Here is an 11,997-nt window from a genome sequence, read left to right as displayed (position 1 = left end):
CAAAGCCAAATACACTTTGATAGAACACACTTGCTATGCTTTAACTTGGATCGCCCAGAAACTAAGGCATTATATGTTAGCATACACCACGCATCAAATATCTCAGCTCGACCCGCTCAAATACAACTTTCAGAAGATGATGCCTACCGGAATGCTAGCTAAATAGCAAATTCTCTTCAATGAATTTAACATTGTGTACATGACTCAGAAGGCTATCAAGGGCAAGATCTAGCTGACCACCTCACAGAGAATCCACTGGATAGGGATTATGAGCCACTCACTACGTAATTTCCCAATGAAGAGGTATTATTTTTTGAAGAAGGTATTGCAGAATCATACCCCGGATGGAGAATGTTTTTCAATGAAGCAGCAAGCTTCAAAGGAGTCAGAATTGGGGCGGTCCTAATTTCGGAATCCCGACAGCACTATCAGGCATCGGCAAAGATAAGATTCCCTTGTACTAATAATATGGCTGAATATAGAGCGTGCATCTTTGGGATTAGAATAGCAGTCGACATGAACGTCAACGAACTTTTGGTCATAGGGGATTCCGATCTATTGATACACCAAGTTCAAGGGGAATGGTCCACTAAAAATGTCAAGATCCTTCCATACATGCATTGCGTAAAAGAGCAATGCAAGAAGTTCATAGAGATTGAGTTCAAGCACGTTCCCAGGATTCAGAATGAGTTCGCAGATGCCCTCACAACCCTATCGTCCGTGATTCAGCATCAAGACAAGAACTACATTGACCCTATCGAGGTAGAGATCAGGGATCAACATGCCTATTACCTCAATGAAGATGAAGAGCCAAACGGTAAACCGTGGTACCTCGATATCAAGAGATTCCTTGCAACTAGAGAATACCCGGAGAATGCTACTAATAGTTAGAAGCGATCCCTCAGGAGTTTGGCGAATCAATTTTTACTTAACGGGGAAGTCTTGTACAGCAGGACCCCGAACTTGGGTTTGTTGAGATGTGTAGATGCCGCTGAGGCGACCAAGTTGTCCGAAGAAATACATGTAGAAACGTGCGGACCCCACATAAACGGGTTTACATTAGCCAAAAAGATCATGGGAGCTGGATACTTTTGGATGACAATAGAAACTGATAGTATCCGCTACGTACCAAAGTGTCACCGGTGCTAGATTCACGGAGATTTCATTCAGGTTCTACCGAATGAGTTTAATGTGATGGATTAACCCTGGCCGATTGCAGCTTGGGGAATGGACATGATTGGACCTATAGAGCCTACTGCATCAAATGGGCACCGCTTCATCTTGGTAGCCATCGATTACATCACCAAAGGGGCCGAGGCATCTATCTACAAGGCCATCACAAAGAAGGTAGTGGCGAATTTTGTCTAAAACAACATCGTCTGCTGATTTGGAATGTCGGAGTCGATCATCACCGACAATGCTTCTAACCTCAATAGCGACCTCATGAGAAAAATCTACGAGAAATTCTGAATCATGCACCGTAACTCCACAGCTTACAGACCACAAATGAGTGAGGAAGTCGAGGCAGCCAACAAGAATATCAAGAGGATCCTACGAAAGATAGTGGACAATCACAGGAAATGGCATGAGAAACTATCCTTCTCCTAATTGGGTTATTAGACCACCATAAGAACATCCAATGGGGCAACGCCCTACAATGTTAGTATACGGCACTAAAGTTGTGATACCCGCAAAGGTCGAGATACCTTATTTAAGAGTCTTTCAAGAGGCCAAGTTGGACGATGCAAAGTGAATACAGGTCAGACAGGAGAAACTCATTCTCATTGACGAGAAGAGAATGGACGTAGTATGCCATGGACAGCTATATCATAAAAGGATGGTCAGTGCATTTATCAAAAGGGTGAAGCCTCGCCAATCCACATCGGGGCAGTTGGTCCTAAAGAAAATCATTCCCCATTGGGAGGAAGCCAAAGGAAAGTTTGCACCAAATTAGCAAAGTCCTTGTGTGGTTCACTGAGTATTGTCCGGTGGAGCTCTAGTCTTGGCAGAAATGGATGGAAGAATCAACACGAAGCCCATCAGCTCGGACACAATCAAGAGATACTATGTTAGAAGAAAAATAGAATTAGGTTTTGTTGTTACAGAACTACATTCAACCTAGCTTCCCACGGAGGGATACGTAGGCAACCCACTCAAGGTTCAGTTTATCCCCCTTCTTTCTTTTGTAATAGAAAATCCAAATGTCAGTCTTTGTAAGTTGCTCTGGAAATACACCGACTTGATTTCCTCAGAAAGGAATACGTAGGTAATGCTGTATTATACTGTTTTCATAACTCAGTCATATTCACTCCATTTTGACATTTTAAATTATATTTTGGGCTGAACATCATGTTTTTTTTACTGTTGCCCGAGTGGCTTGAGAGATTTCTGACTGAGTGGGGCGGAGGGATTGTGTTGTAAGGATATTATGAGATCGGGCTGCGTGTCGCAGCAGTTTGGTACTGATTTATGATTATGAGGCTGAGGGCCTGATTTGTTACGCCACGAGGTGGCTTGACATGAGGCCGAGAGCCTTTTTGATTATGCCGCGAGATGGATTGTTATTGCGCTTAGGCCGTAAGGGGCCCCTCTCGGAGTCTGTACACCCCTAGTGAGCGCGGGTACCCAGTTTGAGTGATGTGTTGTAGCCCGAGGGGATATTGTTATTTAATATTGAAGCCCGAGGGGCTGTTCTTGATCCATGTTGCCCGAGGGGCGGTTCTTGATTCATGTTATGCCCGAGGGGCTGGTTCTGTTGATATTATGCCCGAGGGGCAGTTTCTGGTACATGTTTTACCCGAGGGGCTCTTTACGTTTCTATCATTTTTACTCACTATTTTATCACTCGTTTGAAACTATTGAAAGTTGTTTTCAAAATGGTTTTACCAGAACTAAGCAAGACTTACGAAGTAAACAATTTCTGTACTGTTTTGGAAATGTACTACATTTGTTGTAGCGCTATGATGTGGCTTACATGTTTTCTTACTGCTCAGCTTTCATTTACTTTTATTACTTACTGAGTTGGCATACTCACATTACTCCCTGCACCTTGTGCGCAGATTCAGGTAGTTCTGAAACCGGTAGCGGGTGTTGATTGCTCAGTGGCAGAGTCGTTTGAGTTAGCAAGGTAGCTGCCCGATGTTCGCAGCACTGCTTTTCTCCCTCCCGTCTTCCTTAGACTGTATTTAATACATTTTTAGACTCTTGTTGTATTCATACCTTAGTAGATGCTCGTGACTTGTGACACCCCGATGTCGGGGTAGTATATTTATTCCGCACTGTTCATTTAGACTTACAATATGAGATATCTGATGAATTAAAGGCTTAAAAATGATTGTTATTGATTAAATGGTTGATTCGGGAGTTGTGTCAGCTGGCCTAGTTTCAGGATATGCGCCATCACGACCGGGTTGATTTTAGGGTCGTGATAAGTTGGTATCAGAGCCTAGGTTACATAGGTCTCACGAGTCATAGCAGATTTAGTAGAGGCTTGCGGATCGGTACAGAGACGTTTGAACTTATCCTCAGGAGAACCTTTAGGAAAAACTTCTCATTCTTGAATTCTTATCGTGTGTTTTTGATTCAGCTTGAAATGTAACTCTTTGAATTCCTTCCATGCATTTGTAAGCGCACATGAGTGCTCGGTATCAGCTGTGCATTGACGGCATGTGATCCCCTAATCGAGGGGCGAGATGTGATTTCTGTGCAATGATGTTGGGCCAGTCTGGAGGACTTGAGGCTGAGTTTTGCATGTAGCTTGAGCACTAAGGTGTTAATTGTGTGAGTATGTGCTTTTTGAATTTATATGTTCGGTAGTCCCTATTAGTGAAAGTGATGGTTGGATGACTATGTGATGAGTATGATGTGAGTGTGAGATGTGTTCAAATGATTTGAATGAGACAAGAAGGGTAGTAAGAACTATCTGGTGCTTGATTTCCATCATGATTTGATGTATGGCCCGAGTTGTAGGCGTGATTGAAGGACCTTTTCATGTTGCCTAGTTGGAAAGCGAAGTAGATTTCACGTTGTAATATGAGTTCAGACTCAGGAAGATTAAGTGACTTCGTAATGTTTATGACGGTGGAAGGGTATAAAGAGATGTTAGTTTGAGGTGAAGCAGGTGGGTTATCTCCTGCGGAGCATTTTGAAGTATGTGCGATCCTTATGTTGTTGTTGGAAGATCTCCTTTACCAGTAAAATATATGTATTGCAATTTAAATTTGGGGTCGCTTAAGAGAGTGGGCTTGACTGTTACGAGGGTGAACGCAAGATTTGCAGAAGATTTGAAGTACTATATGGGCTGTGTTACACGAGCTTATGAAGGATTGAGTTTAATCTCACTGTGGTATTATGGCAGTAATAGAGTATATTCATTATGAGTTATTGTGTGTGTCGATCTATGGCTTCGAGCCAAGTGGGGGAGTCTGCTATTCATTGGTTGATTGCACGGTTATGTGCTGTGTTGGTTCTAGTTTGAGGCATATTGGTGAATTAGTTATGGCTTACAGAGGTTGAGACCGAGGATGGCTCGAGTAAAGGATGTACGGTGCATAGAACAGGAAGTTGCTTGGTTGCAATAAGGTAAGGTTACACTCTGCGGTATTGGAGTGCTATTGGCGCACAGGTCGTCTGGTCCGTTTGATCGGTCTAATTACGGTTTGAGTAGAGTGGATGACTCTTGAGAATTGTTCTAATGGGTTCAAGATTTTACATGTAATAATTGGAGATTTTCAAGTTGTATATTTGGCTAGAAACTGAGGTTTGCATTAGACGATGTCAAGACTCGTGGTATTGCTATATCATTATGGGATTCTATATATCAGTATCAGGAAGGTAAAGGTAATGGCTTTGGATTTGCAGGAAGTCCCTTCAGGGTAGGTATCTTGAATGTGGTGCTTTTGGGAAAATTTAGGAGAGTATTCAGTGGCTCATGAGCCTTAGACGGTGTGGTTTTATGCTTGGGTCTCGTGTGGTGTGTCTGGGTTGAGGAATTGTGGTGTTATAGAAAGAAGGAATATCAAGTCGAAGGTAAATGAGGAGGAAACTCGGATAGATGGGATAGCTTGGTAGTAGGCCGGATCGGCATGGTAAGGATATGATTAGTTCCTCGGATGCTTACGAGGTAATGAGTTTCTGCAGGTGTTTCGTGGCAATGCTCTTGGGTTTTAGTGGCCTGCGTAGCTTGGTTGAGTTAGAAGGATTCAGTCCTGACGGTTTAGTTTTGTGCAAACGGAATTCGGGGAGTTCTTGATAGTTTCTACCACGGTTAGAGATGTATAATTATTGCTACGAGCGTGAGGAGCATGGGATGTGTAGTATTTTTTTTTTATATAGATGGGATCAATGGGAAGTTCTTGGCTAGTTGAGTACGTAGCTGCTTATGGCTCGGAAGGGATGTGAAGTTCTCATGTTTATCCTAGGATGGTATGGTATATGCGGTATGTTGTGTAGGATTGAGATTTGCATGTGTAAGGTCACGGTTCAGTTTTGAAAGGAAGGTCACAAATTCTTAGGTAGCATAGACAGTTCAGATGACTAGATAAATGAGATCACTGATTGGTGTGGCTTGATGGGGGTATACATTTTAGTAAGGGTGATGCGTTTGAGTTGAGGATACTTCATTAGTATTGTGGCGCTCTCTTGTTGGATCGACTGCTGATATTCGAGTTGGTTGGTGGCATAGAAGAATTATAGGAGTACCTATCGTGGGATGATTGTGTATTAGAAGTGTGTTGTATATTCGGACGGTGGAGTTAGGACCGTATATGGTGATTCGCGTGTTGTGTGGATTTGGAGACTAGGATTTCTCATAAACAGGTTAGGTCGTGGTTGTGGACCGCGTATATCGGTCTTGTGTGGTAACGGTTGGAGGTTTGAAGACCCGAGTGGATCCTTGTTGCTTAGTATACTAGATTATGGTGTGATATTGGGTATAGATTGGTTGTCTCAGTGTCGTGATATTTTGGATTGTTGCGCTAAGCCGGCAGCGTTGGATATGCCGGGGATGCCAATTTAGTGGCGAGGTTCGACGGGTTATGTTCCCAATAGGGTGATTTCATTTTGAAGACCCAGCGGATGGCTGGGAAGGGTTGTCTTTCTTATTTGGCCTTCGTGATGGATGGTAATACAGTGACTCCTACCATTGACTCAATTCCAGTGGTGAGGGATTTTTCGGGTGTGTTTCCTACCGACGGGCATGTCGCCGGATAGGGTTGTTGATTCGGTATTGATTTGGTGTCGGGCCCCGTATTGTATGGCACCAGCGGAGTTAAAAGAGTTGAAGGAGCAGCTTCAGGAACTCCTTGATAAGGGGTTATTTGGTAGGCCAATATGGATGTGTGTTCTACATCGAGTCGGTTTGGTTGACTCCCAGTTGTATTGTTGAGGGATGTGTTGATTTTATCATTATTGAGCTTATTAGTGATCTAGGGAGATCTATGAGTTACCTTCCTGTGTTGTGAGGCATTAGGACTTGTTGGTCATAGGCACATGTGGTGCGGTTTTTATTGGGCTCTCTCAGTGGAATCCGAGCGGGAAGAGTATTGGGTATTGCTCGGCGGATGGCGTATCGGTTGTGTCCTTTCGGATTTGTGTAATGTTATGTCAATTGCTTCACCGTGGGTATGATGATTTGCTTTGGTTCTAGACATCAAATTGCGCGCGGTTGTCGATTTTGAGCATAGTGAATTGAGGTGTTTTATGTGGACCAGTGTTTGGATAGGGTCGCATATTGCAGCGAAGTTATGTGGAGGTATGACTCTTCGGATTAGATTCGTGTGTTCTATTTCTATGATGTGTGACAGGTTCCCAGCATTGTGTTGTGGTGGTACTGGTGAGCTTGTGGTACAGCTCTCTCATTTGAGTTATTCTCATGATTTGAGTATGTTCGGGTTGTTGCATATTGTTGCGCGGATTGCATGAGTTTTGGCTTTAGTTTGTATTGATGTGTCATGTCACCAGAGTAGTTGTGTTGGATTAGATGAGATCGTTGGGATCTATAATGAACACAAACGGATTCGATTTCAGCATGTTGGAAGTATAATATCGATGTTCGGCTCAGAAATTTGCTATGGTCCTTCCAAGGGAGAAGATGGCTTCACGAATGGTTGTTCTGAGAAATGTCTATGACTTTCCACGTGTTTCATTTATCATTGGCAGTATACGGAAGTGTTGGAATGAAGGTTTATTTGACAAGAGGTTTATTATCGATATTCGGTTGTTCTGAGCAACGGCTGTGATCAGAAGTCATCCCTACGAGAGTTTGAGCTGTGTGGTATATCATGTAATTGCATCTGAGGTTGCAGGTATGGCTTGTTACAGCTTGTTCGGGTAGATTCAGAGTATAGATGTGAGATTCTGATCTTGTGGACGATTTCAGAAGTGGAAATGTGGTTCTAAGGTATATGGGCTAAGTTGGATTGTGAAATTTTAGTTACATTGTGTTATCGGACCTATATGAGATAGGGTTACGTGGATCACCCCCGGGTATTTGCATGGTAAGGTTACACAGCGATTTTTTGATGGTTTTCGGAACAACTTTGGGCACGTTCGAGGATGAACGTATGCTTAAGTGGGGGATGATGTAACGACCCGACCGGTCGTTTTTGAGCTTTTGCACTTCGCTCGCCAGTTCTCGGGCATGACTAGCCCCGTGTAATGTATTATGACTTATGTAAATCGTCGGTTTTGGTTTTCAGGGTAATCGGAATGAATTTGGAAGAATCGTTTTTAGTTTGAAGCTTTAAAATTTAAAAGGTTTGACCAAGTTTTGACTTGTTAGCATATGATCTCGGATTGGAATTTTTACTATTTGGTTAGCTCCGTTAGGTGATTTGGGACTTAGGAGCGTGATCGGAATGTGTTTTGGAGGTCCGGAGTAGATTTAGGCTTGAATTAGCGAAATTGGAATTTTAGTGTTTTCTGATTGATAGGTGAGATTTTGATATAGGGGTCGGAATGGAATTCCAGAAGTTGGAGTAGGTCCGTTGTGTCATTTGTGATGTGTGTGCAAAATTTCAGGTCATTCGGACGTGGTTTGATAGACTTTTTGATCAAAAGCGGAATTTGGAAGATCTTTGGAACCTTAGGCTTGAATCTGATGTTATTTGGTTGATTCGATATTGTTTGAGGTGTTTTGGAGATTGCTGTAAGTTTGTTTAGTGGTATATTACTTGTTCGTTCTTTTGGTTGAGGTCCCGGCGGGGCCTCGGGGTGATTTCGGATGGTTGACGTGAAGTTTGGAGTTGTAAATTTGCAGCCTAAGCTGCTGAGTTTTCTGTCATAACCGCACCTGCGGCTTGGGGACCGCAGGTGCGAGCCAGCAGAAGCGGAAGTGAAGTCGCAGATGCGGCCATGAGAGGGAAAGGATGGAACCGCAGAAGCAGAACCTTGAGCGCACCTGTGATGGCACAGGTGCGAGTATATAATCGCAGGTGCGGTGGCTGGACGGATAAGTGGATTCCGCAGATGTGCACCTGGGATCGCAGGTGCGGGTCCGCAGGTGCGATAATTGGACCGCAGATGCGGTTTGGCTGGGTTAGAATATATAAATTTCACCTTTCGCGATTTTGAGTGGGTTTTCACCATATTTCATTCGGGAGAAAGCTTTGGAGAGCTAATTGAAGGGGGAATTCAAGATGGTTTCTTAGAGGTAAGGTCCTTGGTCCCTAAACTCGTTTTTATGATGATTTTTAAGGTTGTAAGCTTGAATTATATGGGAAAATCAGTAGCAAATTGGAAGTTAGGGCTTGGAAATTAGAGACCTAAATCTAGGGATTTGAGGGGTCATATGGTCGGATTTTGATGTAGTTGATATGTATGAACTCGTGAGAGTGAAAGGATTCCAGTTTTGTAAATTTTATCGGAATCGAGACGTGGGCCCGGGTGTCGGGTTTGGTCAATTCGGGATTCTTGATGTAAATTGGTTATTTTCGAGTGGGCTTTGTTCCCATAGCATATTTTGATGGTATGGTACTATTTTTGGCTAGATTTGGAGCATTCGGAGGCCGAGTTGATAGGCAAAGGCATCGCGAGCTAGAGTTTGGACCGGATTGAGGTAAGTAATGATTGTAAATACTGTCTTGAGGGTATGAAACCTGTATTTCACATTATTGTGCTATTTTGAGGTGACGCACACGCTAGATGACGAGTGTGGGGTCGTGCACCGTTGGGGATTGTGACTTGGTCCATCCCGTATGACTATTAAGTCATTTTACTTGAAAACTATTTGATATTATTATATTTTGGAAAATATTATTATGTTTGGGGCTAAATGTCGTGGTTCGGCCTTGTGCCAACTGTTTTGGATCCTTAGGTGATTTTACTACTATTCCTCACTGTTTTGACTTCATATTTGTACTCAGTCATGCTGTATTATAGTGTTTTCATAACTCAGCCATATTCACTCCGTTTTGACATTTTAAATGATATTTTGGGCTGAGCATCATGTTTTTTTACTGTTGCCCGAGTGGCTTGAGAGATTTCTGACTGAGTGAGGCCGAGGGCCTGTGTTGTAAGGATATTATGGGATCGGGTTGCGCGTCGCAGCAGTGTGGTACTGATTTATGATTATAAGGCTGAGGGCCTCATTTGTTAAGCCACGAGGTGGCTTGATATGAGGCCGAGAGCTTGTTTGAGTATGCCACGAGACGGCTTGTTATTGCAATTGGGCCGTAAGGGGCCCCTCCCGGAGTCTGTACACCCCTAGTGAGCGGGGGTACCCAGTGTGAGTTATGTGTTGTAGCCCGAGGGGCTGTTGTTGTTTCATATTGAAGCCCGAGGGGCTGCTCTTGATCCATGTTGCCCGAGGGGCGATTCTTGATTCATGTTAGGCCCGAGGGGAAAATTACGAGCGATTGTGAGGTAGCCCGAGGAGCTGGTTCTGTTGATATTATGCCCCAGGGGCAGTTTACGTTTCTATCATTTTTACTCACTGTTTTATCACTCATTTGAAACTATTGAAAGTCGTTTTAAAAATGGTTTTACCGGAACTGAGCATGATTTACGAAGTAAACGATTTCTGTATTGTTTTGGAAATGTACTGCATTTGCAGTAGCGTTATGACGTGGCTTACGTATTTTCTTACTGCTCAGCTTTCATTTACTTTTATTACTTACTGAGTTGGCGTACTCACATTACTCCCTACACCTTGTGCGCAGATTCAGGTAGTTTTGAACCCGGTAGCTGGTGTTGATTGCTCAGTGGCAGAGTCGTTGGAGTTAGCAAGGTAGCTGCCCGACGTTCGCAGCACTGCTTTTCTCCCTCTCGTCTTCCTTAGACTGTATTTAGTACATTTTTAGACTCTTGTTGTATTCAGACCTTAGTAGATGCTCGTGACTTGTGACACCCCGATGTCGGGCTTGTGTATTTATTCCGCACTGTTCATTAGACTTACGTTATGAGTTATCTGATGAATTAAAGGCTTAAAATGATTGTTATTGATTAAATGGTTATTTCTGGAGTTGTGTCGGCTAGCCTAGTTTCATGATAGGCACCATCACGACCAGGTCGGTTTTTGGGTCGTGACAGCAACCCTCATCAGATTCAGTCATCTTTTGTAATTGAACTACGTTCTGGCCTGATTCCATTTGGATTTGTAGGTAGACTAAGTTAGACTGGGCCATTTCATTCTTAATGTCAACATTTTGCATCTATTGCAATTGAACTACGTCATGGCTTGATTCCATTTGGATACGTAGGCTTCCTGAGTCAGGCTCGGCCATCTTCATCATATTATTATCATCATCGACAAACTACATTCAGACCTGATTCCATTTTGGATACGTTAGAAACCTGAAAGGGATTGGTCATAACAATAGGAAAAACCTGTATAATGCATTAATTTGAATTAGGATGCAGTCGCAATGGCAAGCAGCCACATTGTCAAAGCATTACGGAGAATCGACATCAACAGGATAGAGTTTTTAAGAAGCAACGCTCCCGTATGGAGAACCTTTCATAGCATGTCATAATTCGAGATGACGGCATTCGTCTTAAAACAAAGCTTTTGAAAATTGTTTATTTTAAATACAGTAATTTGTTCCACCTACCAAACTTCGTGGCATAGCCATATCAAAGGCCGGGGCAAAACTGATAATGTAGTCAAAATAAACCAACCTCCCCACTCCCACGGAGAATTTTTCTTTGAGCACAGGGTCAACAAGAAGTAAGGAAATGTTGGGACCACACTGGGGAAAATGATGGATCTACCACATTCCCAGGATTATCACCCTTTCTCCTTTATTTAAAAATTTCCTGGTACAACTAAAGATAATCCTTGAATCCCTTGCAGGTACCTCAGAGTCAAACCGTTGATATGGAAAAACACCCTGTATAAAGCAAAACGCCTGCTCAAACAATCAGAGCACCATGTAAAAACGAGTTGCCAATTTCACGAATTGAATCCATGTAATAGCAAATCGTCAGCCTAATCAATCGGAGCACCTTGTACAAAATGAGTCATCGACTTGACCAATTGAACTCATGTATATAGAAAATCGTCAGCTTAATCGATCAGAGAGCCCTGTACAAATCAAACGTCTGCTTTACCAATCGAAGCATATAGCAAACAGTTCATTCCGCTAACGGAATAATTTGCACCGCCGCTCCACCGCAATGGAGGCCAGAATATACAATCGCAAACCTCGTCACTGACGTTCTGTCAATCGATGAACGCAACTTAGCTATGCAATCAAGAGTATCTCTTGCGCATGCTTTTCTTTTGCTTTGCTATTACCTTGAATGTTTTGACATTTTTCTCATGCAGCTTCAAGCATGATTATGTTTTAAACCAGTTGCTCCCAAGCGGAAATTACTTTACATTTTAGTGCAAAGCTCTCCCAACAAGTGGAGACGCACTCTACAAATCGAGCTCTCCCAACAAGCGGTGACATTTCTCAATGCAAATCTCTCCTAACAAGGGGAGACGCACTCTACAAGTCATGCTCTCCAAACAAGAGGAGACACTTTTCAATGCTTCCACAGCTATGGAACGGTACA

At 43.0% G+C, this 11,997-nt stretch overlaps 1 protein-coding gene across 1 annotated transcript; it reads left to right on the top strand.

Moving 5' to 3' along the window:
• Positions 1 to 468: 468 nt before the first annotated feature.
• Positions 469 to 891, top strand: LOC109242057 (uncharacterized protein Mb2253c-like). The gene has a single exon (XM_019408885.1). It carries the CDS (start codon positions 469 to 471, stop codon positions 889 to 891), a length of 423 nt encoding a protein of 140 aa, XP_019264430.1.
• Positions 892 to 11,997: the final 11,106 nt, after the last annotated feature.

The sequence above is a fragment of the Nicotiana attenuata genome, unplaced genomic scaffold, assembly GCF_001879085.1.
Source record: "Nicotiana attenuata strain UT unplaced genomic scaffold, NIATTr2, whole genome shotgun sequence".
Taxonomy (NCBI): domain Eukaryota; kingdom Viridiplantae; phylum Streptophyta; class Magnoliopsida; order Solanales; family Solanaceae; genus Nicotiana; species Nicotiana attenuata.
This window is presented reverse-complemented; position numbering and strand designations above follow the sequence as displayed.